Below are 20016 nucleotides of genomic sequence, written 5' to 3' on the forward strand. Positions count from 1 at the left end.
GTAATTTTACTTGTATTATAGTATTGAATTATATTGATATACCACAATTCTGTTCTTAATGCTGGACATTTGGATTATTTCTAGATCTCAGTAACAAATAATAATGCTTTCTTTCTCTCCCTCTTTCTCTTTGTCTCACATATATATATCTATATCTAGCCAAATGTCCAATATTAGTGAACGATTAAACAAACTATGATAAATCAACAAAATGCAATTAAAGTGACAAATATGGAGAAAATAAAGAAATTTGGAAAGATACATGAAACATAGCCGTATCTTTATATATAGATAAAGATATAAAGGGAGCTGTATTATCTGTCATTGAAAAGAGATAGAAACAATGCAAATGTCCCACATTTGTGAATGTCTGAATAAACTGTGGTATATCAATAAAATTTAATAGCATTAGGCAATTAAAATGATAAATATGGGGAATACAAAGGAATTTGGAAAGATACATGAATGCTAAGCAAAGAAACAATAATAGGAAGAACAATGCAGAGATACACTTGATTATAATGTATGAAATGAAAAAATGTATGTGCAAATACTGGTGAATAGATAAACTAAGAGAAGGGGATTCAGATTGAGTAACTAAAAAAATCATAAGCTCTTATATGTATATGAATAGGTATAGAGATTGCCATATTATATATTTTACATATATCTATATAGTATATGCATGTAGCTATATATAAAGTAGCATTTGTCCATATAGTGATATATGCATATATCTGTAGAGAGATTGTGTGGTATTATCTTTCAGTGAAAAGCGCTGGAAACATTCAAATGTTCGGTATTTGTGAATGGTTGAGTACATTTTGGTATATCAATAAAATAGATGTCAATACAGAAGTGGTTGCATGCATGTGTGTGTGTGTGCGTGTGTGTGCGTGTGTGTGAGTGATGGGACTGGCACATGTACAGAATTTCTTTGATGGCAGCCTGCTTCAGGTAGAGTCATGATGATGAGTAATGGAAATGCCTTGGAGAGATGTTGGAGCATCTTATAACTGGTTATGGTTGGCTAGCCATATAGTGAATGTATGGTACGGTGACTAAGAGTGCTAGACTTGGTTTCAGGAAGACTGGAGTTTGATTCCCATCTCAGATATAATAGCTATGTGACCCTAGGCAAATCATCTTTTTTCATACTCAATTTTGTCATCTGTAAAATGGGGACAATAATGGCATCTACCTCGTAGGATTGTTATGGAGATCAATTGAGATAATATATGTATAATGCTTTATAAACTTTAAAGTGCTGTGTAAATGCTGGCTATTGAATAAAAGGTTCTTTGGCTGCAGAGGCATTCAAAAAGGATTAGTGACTTAAGACGGTCATTTTTTCTTTCAGCTGCTTATTAATGGTGCATCTCTGACTCCTTCATTGAAAGTGTCCAGCAAGATACAGTGTTGTAAGCAGAGAGATCTTAGTCCTTCTACCCCTTCTCAGGCCACTGCACCTTCAAAATGAGCTTTGGTCCTTAGCCTATTCACTTGTTCTTTTCTATTTTACATGAAGGCATTAAAGAATTAAAGGCATCTTAACATCCCAGTGTCCCAGTATTCTAGTCTAGGACCGTTTTGCAGACAGTTCAACTTCAGTGCCTCCAGGAACAAGGTGTGACCTTTAGACCAGGAAGACGTGAATTCAAATCCAGTCTCAGATACTAGCCATGGGACCGTGGGCAAGTCGTTTAACCTCTGTCTGCCTCAGTTTCCTCAATCGTAAAATGAGGATAATAATCACACCTACCTTACAAGGTTGTTGTGAGGATCAAATGAGATATTTGTAAAACACTTGGCATAATGCTTAGAACATAGTAGGTTCTATATAAATGCTTATTCCTTTCCCTCTTTTCCTTCCCTATTCTTATCTCCCAACCCCAGTGACAAGGACTAATTCCCCTGAGGCACAGTGGAGCTTTTAAGGTATCCCCAGAAACACTGAAGGGCTGGAGGTATAGCCTGTAAACCTACTACAGCGAATGCTGCTGTTATCTTTACAATAGACAGCCTTTTCCTATCAATTCTGTTACTTTTTAGGGAACACTTTAGATGCAGAAACTTCCTCTATCGATTCAGGTTGGCACCTTCTCTGCAATAGATAGTCTTAGAAAGTTACCTCGAGCAAACTCAAATAGAAAGGGATACTTGTGGAGAGGATATTGACTTGGAAAACTACAAATTAACATTATCTCTGTTGTGTTGCATTTTTATTTATTTTGTTAAATATTTCCCAGTTACATTTTAATTTGAGTCAGGCTGCTCTTGGAGTTCTGTAAGCTGCTTAAGCCTGATCTCTACCAGTTTGACACCCCCAGAGCACTGAGAAGTCAAATGATTTGCCCAGGGGTATATACTCACTGCATATCAGAGAAGCAACTTTGAATATAGGTCTTCCTAATTCTGAGGCCAGCTCTCTATTCAGTACACCATGCTGCTTGATTCTAATTCTATTTGCTACACATATTTCCCCATACATTATTTTATATCTTGATTATATCATTTATTGTGCAGAAATTTACCTCATCTCCAGTAATTTTTTTCAATTTGTTTAAAAATGTTTCTAATTTCCATAATTGATAAAAATATATATATATACCATCCCTTTTTCTTTAACTTTTTAATCTGCTTTTCTGTACTTTTATGATCCATCTGGGAATTATTAATGGTATATGATGTGAGATAAGGATCTAAATTTATTTTCTCCCATATTACCACCCAGCTTTTCTAAAATATATTAAATAATGAATTCTTTCCTCAATTTGTATTTCTTATAGATTTATTCAACAAATCTTTGTATGTATTTAATTCTATTTCTGTGATTTCTGTTCTGTTCCACTATAGATTAATGACATCTACTTTATAAAATCTGAGATGACAAGCCTTTTAAAGAAGAAATCAAATGAACCCTTCTTATTCTTTTCTGTTTTCACATATAAATACCATGATTGCTTTATTTAGCTTTGTAAAGAAACCAATGTTATTTTGGTTGATATTACCTTAAATGTTACTCAATTTAGGGAATATTGCTATTTTTATTATACTTACTTAAACATTTCATGAGCATTGAATTTTCTTTCATTTATTAAGATCTTTTGAAATTTCTGTCAGTTTTGTTTGAGTTATCTTTATCTAGTATATATGTGTGTTTAGGTAAGCCAATTCTTATATGTATTTTTTTGGTTGCTACAAAGAAGCTTTTTAAAAATGATGTTTTCTTGTTCTTTACCAGTAGCACATAAGAATGTAAGCAATTCTGTAAATTTGTCTTAGTGTAATATAACTTTGTAGAACTCTTTTTTGTATCAATTGAACTTCTTAATGAAACCATTGGATACTCTAGGTAAATAACTGTGCTGTCCTGCAAACAATTATATTTTCACCTCTACTTTTCTCATGTTAATCCCTCTAATTTATTTTTTGTCTCATGGTGATTGCTTCCATTTCTAATGCTATATCATCAAGAAGTAGTAAAAATGTATAGCCTTGCTTTGTAGCTGTTTCTAGTGGAAATGTTTCCAGCTTTTTCCCATGATGTGATATGTTGCATTTGGCTTTTGAGTTGACACATATTACTATACTTAGGAAAATATTCCTCTGTTATTATTCTGTTTAGAATTTCTGTCATGGAAAGGCAGTATGGTCTAATAGGTAAGCTGCTGGTTGAGTTAGGAAGACCTGGGTTCCAGGACCATCTTTGACATGTGCTGGCTGTGTGATCCTGGGCAACTAACTGTAAAACACAAAGTTGCAAACAAGTGCTGATCTGCATCGGCAGAGGAAGTTTACTCACCAGTGAAATCATAGGTCTAAACAAACAAACTAAAAATCATTATTCATTTATTAATGTAAGGCCATTAGGTAATTAATATGGGGGGAAAGGGAACACATCAACTCAAAAATGGACAAAAATCCAAAATAACCTTCAGAGTTGGAAAGCCTTCCTCTACATCCACAGGCATATTGGCAGAGTGGCATGAAAGGGAGGAGAGGCATAGGATGCCAAGAATCTTAAAGTTCTTTTCCTTGATTTAGGCATTGTTACCTTTACCATGTGATCTTTGGTATTGCTGTGAGAGATGGTATGGGGTCATAACGAAAAGAGGGGTGGATTTAGAGTTGAAAGATGCAGTTTCAAATCCTAGTTTCAATTTTTACTACCAGTTTGGCTATGGGTAGGTCATTTGAGAAAAAAAACAACAACTATAAAATCACTTAAGAATATTGTTGCAAAAAATAGTGAACAGAATATTAGCAAAGAGGTTACAGCAATATAGTGAAAACATTATTTACCATGACCAGGTTGGATTTACCTGAGGAATACAGGGATTGTTTAACCTTAGGAAAACATAACAGAGCATGTGAATGGTGTGTATCAGTAGGGGACAGAAGGAATGATGGACTTGTGAAATCAGGTCCAGTCTAATGCTATCTATCTGGATTATATCAGCTCAGTTGCAGTTTCTTGTCCCTAGAGAAGAGTACGTGTGAGCATTTGGCAATGTAACAGCTATCTGTGTGAATGAAATTAGACCACTGTCTAGCCAGGGCAAAGGTCCAAATAAATATTAAATGCAAATAGAGTAGTTCCAACCCAACTTGCTTAATCAAATTGTCAGCTCTGAAAAATGGGACATGGACAAAGGTAATGACATTGGTTCTCTCTACATTTCTAACAAAAGTATGATGTGCATTGTGGCCAAGACCTTGTCCTTTATCAGCAATCAGAATCCTCTGTATAAGGTTGCTACTCAAATGCTCTGCCTCACGTTGTTACTTTCCTGGAATCTTATCCTATGTCTAGTCCAGGAGTACAATTCATTTAATTCAATGGCTCAAGCCTCCATCCTGTTGCTATACCCTTGTCTTCTACTCACAACAGGTCCATTATTTTGGTAAGCAGTTTAATTGGATTAAATAAAAAGGTAATAAAATGCAAAGCAACAGACATAAATCACAGATCTTGCCTTCCACTCATGCACCAACCCTTCAGATCTACTAGACGGTAAAAACCTAATTTTTGTGGAGCTCTGTTTCCCCTAACTTTAGTCTTTTCAGCTGAAGCCTGGGTCATGAGACTTCAGGAATAAAGTTTTGAACCTGGGTGACAGGAAGGGTGCAGGTATCCCAGTCAGAAACTGACCCAAAGGAAGCCACCAGTATGTTATAAACACTCTGCCTCCTAGCTACTGGGGAGACAGCCAACATTGATAATAAGTGTAAGCAGCCTGAAGTCCAGAAGGGACTTGTCACATTTATTGGGGTCCATCTGCTATCTCCTTTCCTGCTGGCAACTTGAACTCTCTTACTGGTCTTACTTTGGTCATTTTGGGTCACCTCTGTGGTTCAAACCTTTGTCTGTCCTTGAAGCCATACTTTTATGGCTTCATAGGAAAGATTTGACAGATAAAAAGAGGAGGGAGCCTAAAATTGAGTAGAAGGAAGCACCTGGACTGAATTGAATTTACTAGGCTGAACAGTAATTTCAATGATTCTTAGCTTTTAACTGATACAAAAGTCCATCTCTTCAACTCCAGTATTTTCCCCAGTGATATAATATGGCTACAAATTACGGAACAGTACAATCTTGGAAGGATCTAACTTGTAGGTGAAATGAAGGGAAAATGGAGGACACATGCTGTGTCTAAGTAGGCTGCAGCATATTACCCATTGTGATTTGTATGAAAAATGACAAAAAGGAGGTAGACTTGGGAAGATAGAAAATAAAAGAAAATAGATGGATAGTTGGATGTTACATTAGTATACATTTTATATTAAAGTTTAATTTAATTCAACAGGTTTTTGCTAAGCATCTATCATTTACTAAGTACTCTGATACATATTATGGACACAAAAGCAAAAATGAAATTGTTCCTGACTTCATGGAGCTCACAGTCTATTGTGAGAAGGGTATGCATATAACTAAATACATAGAAACTAGATACAATATAAATACAAAGTAATTTGGGGACACTAACAGCTGAGGTAAGCAGGAAGAACTTCTGGTAGGAGTTGGAAGTTGAGCAGAGTTGTGAAGGGAGCCAGAGTTTCTAAGAGAATCTAAGGTAAGGAGGAAGAACATCTCAGACATGGCAGGCAACATTTTCAAAGGCAAAAAGGAAGGAAGGAAACAAGCATTTGTTAAACTCCTACTAAGTGCCAGGCATTGTGCTAAGCACTCTACAAATATCTCATTTTATCCTTAGAATAACCCGGAGAGGTAGGTGCTATTATTACCTTCATTTTACTGTTGAGGAAACTGAGGCACAGACAGAGATTAAGTGTGATTCATCCAGCACTAGACAGCTAGTGAATGTCTGAGGCCAGAATTAAATTCGTCTTCCTTACTCCAGGCCCAACGTTCTATCCACTGCGACTTAGCTAGACCTAGAGGCAGAAGATAGAATATTGTATCAAGGGAGTTTGACTAGAATATAGAATACATGAAGGAGAATAAAGTGTAATTAGGTGGAAAAATTGTGAAAGATTTTAAGTGTCAGACAGAGGAGTTTGTGATTTATCCTGTGGGTAAGAAGTAAAGACAAGAGGGATCCCCTGACGCTTCAGACCCATGTTTTAGGCATATCAATTTAGCAGTCAAGTGGAGAATGGATTGGAGAAGGGGAGAGGGTAGATGCAAGAACACCAATTAGGAGACTAGGCTAGAGGGGAGAGAAAGGAATAGGCATTTATTAAACATCTGCGATGTGCCCGGCATTGTGCCAAGTGCTTTACAAATATTATATCATTTGGTGTTGAGGGTGTAACCTGGGTTGGTTGTAGTGTCAATGGAGAAAAGAAATGAATGCAAGAATTGAGGTAAAACTGACAAGGCTTGGAAATTGATTCAATGTGGAGGAGTGAGTTAGAATCATGAGTTGATAATGAATGGCTTCAAAGTTTTGAACAAGGATGACAGGAAGGGTGGAGGTATCCCAGTCAGAAACCGACCCAAAGGAAGCCACCAGTATGTAGAAGAATACTCTACTAAAGTTCTGTGGAAAGATGCAGATGAAAATCACATAGGATTGGAAGACATGGAGGTGTTGTGATCCAGACACCAATGAGAGCACAGATCCATTGATGCATCTACCTATGTGTGATGAACTATATTCTTACCACTAATTATGAACCATCTTTGAAAGTCTTTTATGTCATTCTCTTGAAGAAAGATTTTTTAAAATGTGTTACTAGTTGTAAATATATTTTTTTATTTTACATACATATTCACTAATGAAATCATTAATGGCCTATAATTTTCATTTTTAAGTGTTTTTTTTAAAAGGCTTTAGTTTCAAAACCATATTTGCTCCAATAAAGAAACTCATTAGAACTCCTTTCTTTCTATTTAAAAATGATCTACACAATGTAGAAATTATTTGTTTTTTGAAGGTTTGGAAAAATTAATCTGTGAGTCTATCAACCAATCAACTGATCAAAATATATTTATTAAGAGCCTGCTATATTCCAGGTACTATGCTGGGAGCTGGGAATAGAAAGACAAAAGAAATCTAATCCTTCCCTGCTTTCACAAAGCTTATATTCCAATGCGGGAGGAAACACACATATGTATGTAGATATATACAAAATACCTAAGAAACATACTAGGAATGGGGGTGGGCTGGGGTTGGAGTGAGGAGGGGTGAAGCAGGGGAAGAGTAGGAGGAAGAAGCAAAGCAGCTGGAGGGGACCAGGAAAGGCCTCAAACTCTTTGGGCTAGATGTTTGGTTTACATGATATCTTATATATTCACTTTACATTAGTATTAATGACTTCTCTAATGATAGTCAATTTATTTTGTATTTGTTAGCTCTTTAGCTGCAGGGATTATTTCTTTCTTTGAAATTCTATCCCCAGTGCCTAGCATGGTGCCTGGCATGTAGCGGGTGCTTAGTAAATGCTTGATTGATTGTCATGATCATTTTGCATTTCTAATTTTAAAGATTACTTTTTATCTCCTTTTGGGTTTTCTATTTACTAATGGCTTATTAATTTTGTTGGTATTTTCAAAAATAGTTCTTGGTTTTATTTATTAATTCATTTTAAAAAATTTCTAGTCTACTTAAGTATTATCTTTACCACCTCTCCTTTTCCATTTTGCTTTGCACCATTACTTTGTCCTTTTTCTGTCTTTAGGTGAAGAATGAATTTATTTAGTCTCTATTTTTATTATTAATGTAGATATATCATATTGTACATTAAGAAAGGAGGAAGAGTAGTTCAAAGGAAAGAATGATGGAATTGGAGTCAGTCGACCTCGTTTCAAGTCTTGGCTTGACCACTTGCTACCCATATGACCTTGGGCATGTCACTCCACCTTTCCTGGTCTTAGGTTTCTCATCTAAAATAAAGGGGTTGGACTAGATGACCTCTGAGGTTCCTTCCACATCAAAATCAATAATCCTACAAGAATTTCTCTGGTAGGAATCCAAAGACATTGTGAAATGAAACATTGGTGCTTTCATCATCTTTTAAGTATTCTGTTATTTTAAAACATCCTTCAATCCAATTATTATTCAATAGATTTTTTTTTCATTTGTTTCAACATGGTCATAAACTCCTACTCATGTTGTTGTTTTTTATTTCTAATTTTATTGCACTAGGTTAACGTAGTTTGCCTAATTTCTGACTTTTTGAGTTTACCTGGGACATCTTAGTGCTCAAGTAGGTGATCATTTTTGTGAGAGCTCTGCGTCAACTTTTAAAAAATGTATACTCCAGGGGCAGCTAGGTGGCGCAGTGGATAGAGCACCGGCCCTGAAGTCAGGAGGACCTGAGTTCAAATCCAGTCTCAGACCGAACACTTGACATGTACTAGCTGTGTGACCCTGGGCAAGTCACTTAACCCCAATTGCCTAAAAAAAAAAATGTGTACTCCTAGCTTCTTTCATGTACCTGTTTGTATAGTTCAGTGGCTCAGGGAGCTCAATGATGTGGGCATTCCTTTCATCAGTACAGATCACAAGTTGTCCATATGTTCTCATCCTGGGTTGTTCTTGTTCATGTTCAGTGATGGATTTTCCACAGAGGATCCATCCAGTGGTTTTCCTGTAGGTCTTTTTACATTTCATGGTTACTAGTGAACCACTTTGTCTATCCATTTGTTGTTCTTTTCTCTTACCATATAACTAACCCACCTCCTTTTTGAAATATATATTTGCTCAATGACATTCCATACTCCACTTCTTGAACTTGAGTCATTACTGGAAATAAGTTATAATATGCTCACACCCACCATGCCTCTTCTGTCCATTGTCTTTGGGGTAACACAACTTTGATTCTTTGGAGATTGTGTGTTCCAAGATAGCTAAACATGCTGCATCACGAGGAAAACATTTTATTTAAAACTTGGATCTTTTACTATATGGGGAAAGCTTGAATGATTAAAATCATTGTGTGATTTCCTAAATGCAATCCAGTCCACTCTTTCTCCTCTTTAATACTGGGATCAATTAATTGTCCATCTGCAGTGGCTGACCAAGATATATACTGATGTAATAACTTAATGGACTGGCAATCAAACTTTATGTCATAAACTGGACAATAGGCATCGTCTAACTGCTTGGTTTTTCTTGTATGGATTTTTAAACTGATCTCTTTTGAATACTTCAGAATTTTATTGATGACATGGGATTTGATGTGATGAGCACAATAGCATCCACAAAGAGGACCATCTGTAGGACTTCTCCATGAATATGGTAAATCTCTTCCATTCAGATCTTGCACAAGACATTGTATGTGACAGTGCCAAATATTTTTAGCAATCATACATCTCCCTATTTTACGTCTCCTTCCATTTTAGCAATCTAAGGGTCACTGAACAGAGTAATTTTTGTATTTGATTTCAATTTATCTACAAATCTTCCATGATTATAATGTATGTACAAAAGACTCCTTGTTGAAGGAGAGCCTTCTGTTTTCCTTGGTTTGGTCAGAATTTTTTTTTTCATAATCAGCAAACAAAACATCCCAGCAGAATTTTATATTCTCTGTACCTCTCAATTGTAACCATGAAAATGTGATCTGCTATACACGAGTTGATGAAAGTCTATCTGTTCCCTTCCTATTTTCACTGAGTATATCTAAGATATATCATTGCAGATCATTCTTATAAATATTCTATAAAAATGAGAAAATAGGCATACAGGTTGGGAGTTATTAATATGGTCCCAGTTGCCTTTGAGGAAGGCATTCATTTCTCCCGTTGTTTTTTTCTATCCATTTTTCCATTTTCCATGCGCCCCCCGCATGCCCACTGTGCATCTTTTCATATACATAGAAGAAGCATGGCATTGTGGTTAGGGTACTAGGGAGTATAGTTAGGAAGATTTGGGTTCAAACCTCAGCTTCTACATATTAGCTGTGTGACCCTGGGCAAGTCATTTTGCCTCATGCGATTCAAGCAAATTCCTAGGATTTACATAGGTTTAATCTGTTTTGGTAGAGGGACTTTTCACACTAGTATTTTCTGAGGCTGTTTGAATGAGAAATATTTTGGGTGCTTTTATGTAAATTTTAAAAAATTTAAATACTTTTTCTGATATATATTTTTAATATCATTTGATATCAATTTAAATACAGAATTTTCCTCAATAAATATATTATTCTAGTCTTCTAATTCTGTTATCTTGTTATTAATTTAAAATTTTTTGGAGTTCTATACATTCTAGGTATTTTGAGTTTATTCTAATTACACAATGACTCTTGCTGTATGACATTTATATTGTTATAGTTACTTACATTGATGAAAGACAATGAATTGTATTGTGGACCAGGAAACTAGTGGGGCTGAGGAGGCTCAAGTGAATGCCCATATTCCCACTAGACCAATCAGACTTTGTAGAATAGACCTGGGGCGGTGGGAGTTAACTTTCCTCCTAGGTAGACTGCCTTTGGATCTAGCTGTGAGTCCTTTGGCCAAGGGAGATCTCAGTTTTAGGACTTGGGGTAGGGAGGTGGAGAACTCCTGAAATCCCAGATAACTTCACTGCCAACTATCTTTAATCTCCTTTCCAATGGCTTTTATCTACTTTTTTCTTCCTAGAGTGCTTTTTTACTGCTTTGGGGAATGCTTTGATGTGGAGGTTTTTGGATATGTTTTTATGAAAAATATTGCTTATTTGAACCCTTGGGCTCTGAATGGTCTGTCATACCAGACATGTAACCATAACTAGGACATGTAGAGGATAGCAGACTGGAATTGTAGTCAGGAGACCTGGGTCAAAATCTTGGCCCTTATACTTATTAGTTGTGTACTCATAGGAAACAATCTCTCTGAGACTCAATTTTCTCATCTATAAAATGGGAACAATAATCCTTGCTCTATGTATCTCAAAGGGGTGTTGTGTGTAATTTTTTTTAAGATTCATATACATCAGTTATTAGTATTATGCTTTAAATAGGAGGGTTTTTTTTTTAATTTTTGGCTAGGCAATGGGGTTAAGTGACTTGTCCAGGGTCACACAGCTAGTAAGTGTTGTGTCTGAGGCTGGATTTGAACTCAGGTCCTCCTGAATCCAGGGCCGGTGCTGTATCCACTGTACCACCAAGCTGCCCCAAAATAGGAGTTTTTAACCTCTTTTGTGTCAAGAACCCCTTTAGAAGTCTGTTGAAGTCTTTGAATACCTTCTCAGAATAATAGATTTAAAACAAAGTATATACTATTACAAAGAAAAAAGATTAGTGGAAATAAAGATGGAATTCTTTTCTCATCCAGGTTCACAAGCCCACAAAAATCTATCCACATACCCCTTGGGAGTGGAGGGTGTCCATGGACCCTAGGTTAAGAACCCCTGCTTTAATTTCCAATTACTTTATAGTCTAAGTTATTACTTTATTTCTCTCTTTGCTTTTTTCTGAATTAGAATCTTCCTTGAATGCATTTATTATCTAATTTATTTTATCTTTTGGTATTCTTCCATCACTTAGGGTGCTGATTCAGCTTGCATTTCTGTATTCATTATTTTTTTCCCTCTCCCTTTGGTTCCTTTTTATTGCAGAATTTCTTTAGAGACAGAGATTTTCTTTGATTTGTTCATTGCCTGTCAGATAAGCTCCCCCTTCTCCCCCTTGTTCTATTGGATTTTTTTTTCCTTTTCTTTAATATCTTGAGAGGAGTAGATGATGCTGGACTTAAGATGAGTTTCTTCCCCTCTCCTCATCCCCTTATTCCCCATCTTCCTTCTGCAATGGAGATGATGATTGTAGAGGGAATGGGTGCTTTGTCCCAGTGAGTGAATGAAGTCATAAGTTTATTTTGAAAGTCTAAGGCTTGGGGTCAGCTAGGTGGCACAGTGGATAGAGCACTGACTTTGGAGTCAGGAGGACCTGAGATCCGGTCTCAGACACAAAAAACTCACTAGCTGTGTGACTCTGGGCAAGTCACTTAATCCCAATTGCCTCACCAAAAAACAAAAAACAAAAAAACCCCCGAAAACGAAAGGCTAAGGCTTGATGTGGAGGGAAGGAAGTGGGAAATGAAAATTGATACTTTTTTTAAAATTAGATTTCATTTTTTAATGAACAAAAATAAATTTTCTCTCCTTCCCAACACTTCAAAACTGGGAAAAAGAAAAAGGAAAACAAAAAAATAATTTTTTTAAACACGTATGTATAGTTAAGCAAAAATTCCCATGTTGACCATGTCCAAATATATACATACATACATATATAAAATACATACATTTTTCTGTGTGTGTGTGTGTGTGTGTGTGTGTGTGTGTGTGTGTGCAGTCTCATTCAGCACTCTGAGTCCATCACTTTTTAGTCAGGAGGCTGGATTTTTTTTAATCAGTCCTCTGTACAATCACTATCTTGATAAAGTTCTTGTGGTTTTCAAAGTGGTTTGTTTTTTTACAGTGATTTTATTGTATAAATTGTTTTTCTGGTTCTGCTTGCTTCCATCTGTATCAGTTCAAACAAGTCTCTCTGAAGCCACCCTTTCATCATTTCTTATGCTACAATAGTATTCCATTACATTCCTATTCCATAATTTGTTCAGCCATTCCCCAATTGATGGGCATCCTCTTAATTATCAGTTCTTTGCTACCACAAAAAGAGCTGCTTCAAAAATGTTGGTACATATGGGTCCTTTTCCTCTTTCTTTGAGGTATAGGCTTAGTGTGGTTTCACTGGATCAAAGGGTATACAGGTATGTACAGTTTTTGGGGCATGGTTCCAAATTGCTTTCTAGAATGGCTAGACTAATTCACAGCTCCACTAACAATGAATTAATATGCCTACTTTCCCATAGTCCTTCTAACATTTGTCATTTCCCCCCTTTTTGGTCAATTTTGCCAATCTGATAAAGTAGGAGGTGGAAACTTAGAGTTGCTTTAAATGGCATTTCCCTAATTCTTAAGTGATTTGTGGCATTTTCTTTTTCATATGGCCATTGATAGCTCAGATTTCTTCCTTGGAAAACTGCCTGTTCACATCCTTTGACCATTTTCGATTGAGAAATAATAAGTGAGACTGAAAAAAGGAAGGAAAGAAAAATGTTAAAGAATTACTAAAAAAAAGAAAAAAGAAATAGGAGAGTAGAAAGAAGTTCATAAGAGGACACAAGTAAGCAAAGCAGTATTGAAATTACCAAGTTAAATTTGAAATACAAAAAAAAACACCAAGCTGTCCATAATGGAAATTGATGGTTTCATATGCAGCCTTCTTTTTCTGTTCTTAACTGGGTAGTGCAGTTTCTGGAGTTACTTATCCAGTCTCTACTTGCACTGGCAGATTGGGTCCTCAGAGTATGGGAACCTGGAGGGACTGAGGTTGGTTTTTAATGCTATGGCTCACAAGCACCAAAAATGTATTTCCACCCATTGAATATCAGTTGATAACAATTAGTCATTCAGACAATTAGCTTTAAGAAGTAAGTTTTTGTTAGAGATGCAAAGCTGGCATAATGCATCGCCCCCAAAGTAGAGGCACATTCTTTTACAAAAATACATAGAGTAGGGGAATGTGGGCTTGACTTTAAAGCACATGTGGCTTCTGGAAGTCCTTTTGCTGGACTCCTCAAAATGTTGCCCTTAGAGCTTTTTGTCAGAGCTTTCTGCTGGACTCCTTGTATAGTTCAGAAGCTACCTCTCCTCAATGTGTCTTCTTTGCCCTTTCCTTCCAATGCAGAAATGGTAGTCAGTCATTGCTATTCCACAGGCATTGCTAGGACACCAAAGAGAAATTAAAATTCTGTGACCTTTTGAAGTTCCCAAGGTCATCTATGATCAAAGGGCAAGAGACCAATGCTCTTCTTCTCTTCTCTCCTCCCTCACCCCCCCCGGTTCTCTATTGGCTGGATTTGTACTTTTCTGACTTGACTTTGGAATGAATCTCAGAATCGAACTATCTTGCTATTTTATAGAAGACCCACAGAGCTTACATTAGTTTAATGCCTTTGATTGACTGATTCAATAAAGATATTCTCACCTGATAAAGGTATCAAAGATTTTGTTAGTTACTTTAAAGTGGGGTTGGTTCAGTTGACCTTATTTACATAGGGAAATGTTGACGTTTGCAAAGTTCATAATAATAAAAAGAAATTTTGAAAAAGAGAAAACTTGAGACTTATAATCCATTGCTAGTCCTTTCCTCTAATTTAGTGTTGATTGTGACCTTTTTTCTAATTAGTCACTGGTTTGACTGCACCCAGATGGCTCTGATAAGACTCTTGGACATCAGTAATTCATCATTTTCCTGTCTTTTAAGCTATTCATCAATTTCTGTGGTATTTTTTAGTGTTTGCATTGTCCAGCATCTTCCAACTCTTTTAAATTTTGCCTCAAGCTCAGTAGAGCGCCACGCAGTCCCCCTAAACACAGTGTCTTGTCCTGCTCCTTCTATTTCTCAGTTCTCTGGACTCACATGGCAGTTCAGAATGTTGCCGCACTGCTGCTATGGGATTGGTTTCTGTGGCGTGGTTATCCAGGGCTCTGTAAGAAAGGAGGTATTGGATGTAGTGTAGAGGTCTATTTCTAGCCCAGACAGGCATCTTGTCAATTCCTCTATGTCCCTCTGCTCTCCTGCAGAGATTTTTTGCAGTACAGATCTCTGCCTACTGTGGAGCTGGCTGTTGTGGCCCCAGTAAGGTTCTGCCCCTGGAGCACTGCCATAGCACTGGCTATTTGTGGAGGCCAAGCAAAATTCTGTAGCCTGGATCCAGGATCTCCACGACACTGGAAAGGGAAGGGGGAAGTGAGATGTGAGGTTGAGTTTTGTTGCAAGCAATGTGTCCAGTTCACAAGTTGGCCAGGGCAGCATTGCTGCTAGTAATGTGGGAGGTGAGAGAGGAGTGATGAGTGAGCTCCAGGCATATGTCAGTTGATGTTTTGTTTTATTTTGTTCTTTAAACCTTTTTTTTTTTTGTTTTTTTTGGATTCTGGTGTCCTAGACCATGGAGATAGCTGCAGTTGCTTTATCTTTGGCACAAAATTTCTGTTTTGGAGAAGTTTGAGAGGTTGTGGGGATCAGAGAATATGTCTAGTTTGCCATCTTGTTGGTCATGTGACCCAGAATTTACTTTTGTTACAATCAACTGTCCTTTGTTCCTAGTTTAGTTTTTTATTTTTTTCCAGCTCTTAGGAATCTTCCCCTCCCCCCCAAGCCCCAGGGTTACTTCACCCACTGTTACTGTTTCTATTTGAGAATATTTATGGAAGATTTCTGAATGGTCACCACAAGTCACAACTTGTTGAGTATCCATGTGCCCTTTTTTGGCATTTCCCTCAAGTAGGGTGGCACTTAGTGGGGACTATACAAAACTAAATCAATGCATTAAAACACAGTAAAAATTTAAGTCCACAAGTACTTAATGCGTTTCTAACTTTATGGCTTCATCAAATTCAATTTTTTTAAAATGGTTCCTTAAAAGAACAATTAAACCTAATGGGATGTAGCTCTACTGTACATCTAGAAAATACAAAGTGATCAGTTTTTTACATCTGCTTTTATTTTTAGTTGTTGAAATAATCACACCCATTTAATTGAAAAGATTTTACCCACAGCAAATGTGTTCATTTATTTTGGTTACTGTTTTCTTGAGGCAGCCAGGATCCTGGTTGGAAGGTTTTACCAGTGCTAGTGGGATCTTTTGATGGGTCACTCTTTCCGAAGTCAGGAGCTGAAGCATGTCCTTTAATTTTAATTTGAACTGGTGAAGCAACAAGCATCTCCTTGCTGTCTGTGATTTGAAGGTTTTCTTTTTCAGAAACGTCTCTGATTTTTATTTGAACATCTTCTCTGTATTTCTCATTCTTCATTATTTCCTGCATGAACACATAGTAACGGAGGACATGAAAAATCCTGTTAGACATGAGTTTGTTGTTACAAAAAGAAGAAACAAGCATGGGCTTTAAGAGAATATACCCTTTTCTTAAGAGAATGTAAATCTTATATAATGCCTGCTCACATGGAGTAGTGTCTATTCAGTGCAAATGTGGAATGAATACTATGTCTTATCATCAAATTAGAAAATTAATTAAATTGCTCCATCCTTTTGTTTAATATGAAATAAGAAAATGGAAGACTATTAGATAAGAATATTCATCACAAAAATGAAACAATTAAATCAATATGAGAAATCAAAGTAACCATTAACATAGGCCAGATAAAGTTAGTCTCACAGACACTATTTAAACTTATTTTTTATTTTGTTTTTGGTACCTAGTCATTACTCAGATCTACCATAGTAGAAGTGAAAGCTAGAGGCTGAAGTGACTGGTGGCTTCAAGGTTAGGTAGATACAAGAGATGAAAGGAACCAGAATACTGCTGTGGCTACTTTCCTTCCTCTCCTAAAGAAAAATCAAAGCAAGAAGTCTAAGTTCAAGCATCATGGGATCAATACCAATAGATATTTTTCATTGGTTCTCCTCTATTTAGGACTGCATGTTAATGGAAACATAAGTAGGTATGGAACGAGACTCCTATTCCAGGCAATTGCCATTTGAAAAACTGCACCAAATAAATAACATGAAGGACGGATTAAAAGAATAAAAAGAGGAAGGTGTAAGGAGGCTACAGCACAAGTCTAGGTGCATAGTAATGAGTCATACTCGGGGTTGTGGGAATAGAGAAGAGGGATGGTAGTATGAAATATTTCAAAGGTAGATTAGATAGGACTTAGAAAATGATAAGATATGAGAAGACAGGAAGGAACCAAAGTTTGATTATGGGAGTCTGGGTGAATGGGTTACAATGTCACTGACAGAAATAATGAAGTCAGGGGAAACAGACTTTTTGGGAAAGATATTAAGTTGGATTTGGGACAAATTAAGTATGAAATGCTGATTGGACAGGTGGGGCTGTTCTATAGGTAGCTGGAAATGCAAGTTTATAGCTTATAAGAGAGGGCATAACTGGAGACATGGATTTGTGGGTTGGCTGCATAGAAGGGATATGAGTGAATAATGTCAAAGGAGACAGGATAGAGAGAGAGGAAAAGTGTGTCCAGGGCAGAACCTTGAACATCTACTTTATGATGGAAGAGGAAGAGGAAATAGGGAAGGACATGACAAGAGCAAGTCAAGAGATAGGCCAGTATGTCAGAAGCCAATGGGAAAGAGAGCATAAAATAAAATAACGTCAAATGCTTTAGAGAAATGAAGGAGGACAAAGGCTAAAAGTATCCATTCTATTTGCTTATTAGGACATCTCTGGTGACCTTTGAGGAAGCAGGTTTAATTTAAAGTTCAAGATGAAAGTTAGGTTATGAGGACCAGAGTGGAGAGTAGGTGGAAGGGAAGTAAAGGCATAGATTTTAGGCAGCTTTTCCAAGAAGTTTGGCCATGGAAGGGAGGAGCCAGATGGATTTGGGTTAAGAGTTGAAGAACGGCATTTTTTAGGATTGGGGATATCTTGAGTATATAGGTAGACAGATTAGAAGGAAGTAAAGGGAGGGATTAGTAAAAATTATGATGGAGGAGTAATTGCTGCAGCAAGGTTCAGAAGAAGGGAAGAGGTGACAGCACCTATCTCCTAGAGATGTTATGAGGATAAAATGGAATATTTATAAAGCACTCTGCAAACCTTAAAGCACTATAAATTCTATTACTGTTATTATTATTATTTACTGTTATCTGGACTTGAAAATTATTTTGCGACAGAGGAAGTTTGTGGAAGTGGGCAAGGGTGGTAACAAATAAATTATTAGAATAGAGGAGCAGGGGTCAAGGACAGGTATGGAGGTTAGGAAAGCCAAAGTATGGAAGATGAATGGGGGGAGGGACAGAGAGGGTCAAGGGATTTCAGGTCACAATCGAGGTATGAATCAAAGGTTGAGGTGGAATGAGAATAAGTTGTATTTGTAAACTGAAATTTAAAAGTTCAGGATCTTGGAGACAGTTCAGTTCTATGAGATGGTAAGATCTAATGTGAAACATTATATATGCAGAAGTGGAGAAAAAGGGGAGACACTAGAGATGAAGAAGGTGAGGAATTAGAATTTTTGATAGGTAAACATGAGTAACGAAGCTTTTGAGGAGGATAGCAGGAAATGGAAAGCAGGTTATAGGGCAACTGTGAACTAGGTGCTGAAGTCACTGGAAAAGCTGGGATGCATCAGGTAAAGGACAATAATAAGGTCTGTGAGACTGCATAATCACATGCAATGGATTTTGAAGAAGGAAAACTACTGAAGGACAGTAGCAGAGCACAGGCAGGGAGCAGAGTTATATCAATACCTCTTCTGGCCTTATAAGTTGAGGGATGTGGGGAACTAGTGACTTTCTGTGGAAAGGGTTTCTAGGGATGTGGTATTTTCAAGGGGAAAACTAGGTTTCCGTTAAAGTGAGAAGTGGGAAGGGTGTTGTAGGAATCATACTGTATCTATAATAAGCTAATTGCTTATAGTCTTTGAAAATTCAAAATACTATCTTTTATAGGGATACTGAAAAATAATATGTTGAAGTTGAAAGAAGAATTGGATCTATTAAAAAAACTTTCACTAAATCTTAGCAGCAGAACAGAATTAGAAGTCATTTATTTTAACTTTCCATTCAAAGTAGGAATCTCTTTTATAAATACATTTGCTAAATTATAATTTTCAACAAGAGATACTAATGATGCAGAAAACAGTTGATATGTCTTTGGCCAGTTATTTGGAGTATGCGGAATATAATGTTGTTATGTATTGCATGTACAAAACTTTGGTTTTAATTTCTCTAAAACTTGAAATTCTACTCCTTGGGGGAGTGGCCCGAACTCACAGCCTTGGGATAGGCTTGGAGAAATATGGAGGAAAGAAATATGGATATCACTGCTCACTGGTCCTGGGAGATGACCTAAACCTTAGCTCAGTTAATGAGAGAAAAACTATGGGCAAGCCAATAGGTTGAACAATACGGTAGAAAATTAGTCTAGTAGGAAGGCCCATGCTGAGTGAATCAAGGAGGGCAGAGGTTCAAAGATCATGAAAGAACGATGAAGAGACTTGGGATTATGACCTGTGCACATCAGCTGGAGAACCTTAGGATGCTTAGTTTGGAGAGAAGATTTGGGGAGGGAAGAAGAGAATGAATTTGATACCACCACTGTCTTCATCTGAAAGGCTATCATGCAGGAGACAGATTAGGTATGTTCTGCTTGGTCCTAGAAGGCAGAACTATGAACAATCGATGGAAGTTGCAGACATGCAAATGTAGGTTTTATATGAGCAGAAATTTCCTCATTATTATAGTGACTCAAAACTGGCACACACTGTCTTGGGAGGTATTGGGTTACTACTGCTTATTAGAGGTTTTCAAGTAAAGGCTGGGTCAATACTTGATGATGCCTCTTGTTGAGGCACAGATTGGACTTGATTGCCTCTCAGATTCCTCTCAACTCTGTGATTCTGGGAAGGTTAAGCTTATGATTCCAGATCTCTTCTGGAATAAGGTAGAAGAAACAACTTAGGGCCAAAACCAGCCACTGCAACATGGCTAGGAGAATTTGGTCTATGCAGACAAATGAGGCGTTACCAAGATGCATTAAAGGCAGCAGCAAAGAGGGCACTTGCAGAGTTCGA

The 20016-nt window shown here is 36.9% G+C and overlaps 1 protein-coding gene across 1 annotated transcript in view; it reads right to left on the reverse strand.

The window, feature by feature from the left end:
* Positions 1-15939: 15939 nt before the first annotated feature.
* Positions 15940-20016, reverse strand: part of NDUFAF2 (NADH:ubiquinone oxidoreductase complex assembly factor 2) — a 226227-nt gene continuing 222150 nt past the window's right edge. The window contains exon 4 of the mRNA XM_027863488.1: positions 15940-16277. Within this exon, the coding sequence (XP_027719289.1) occupies positions 16026-16277 (252 nt within the window). The 3' untranslated portion in view covers positions 15940-16025. The remainder of the gene's footprint in view (positions 16278-20016) is intronic.

Source organism: Vombatus ursinus, unplaced genomic scaffold, assembly GCF_900497805.2.
Source record: "Vombatus ursinus unplaced genomic scaffold, bare-nosed wombat genome assembly UNPS02014772.1, whole genome shotgun sequence".
NCBI lineage: Eukaryota > Metazoa > Chordata > Mammalia > Diprotodontia > Vombatidae > Vombatus > Vombatus ursinus.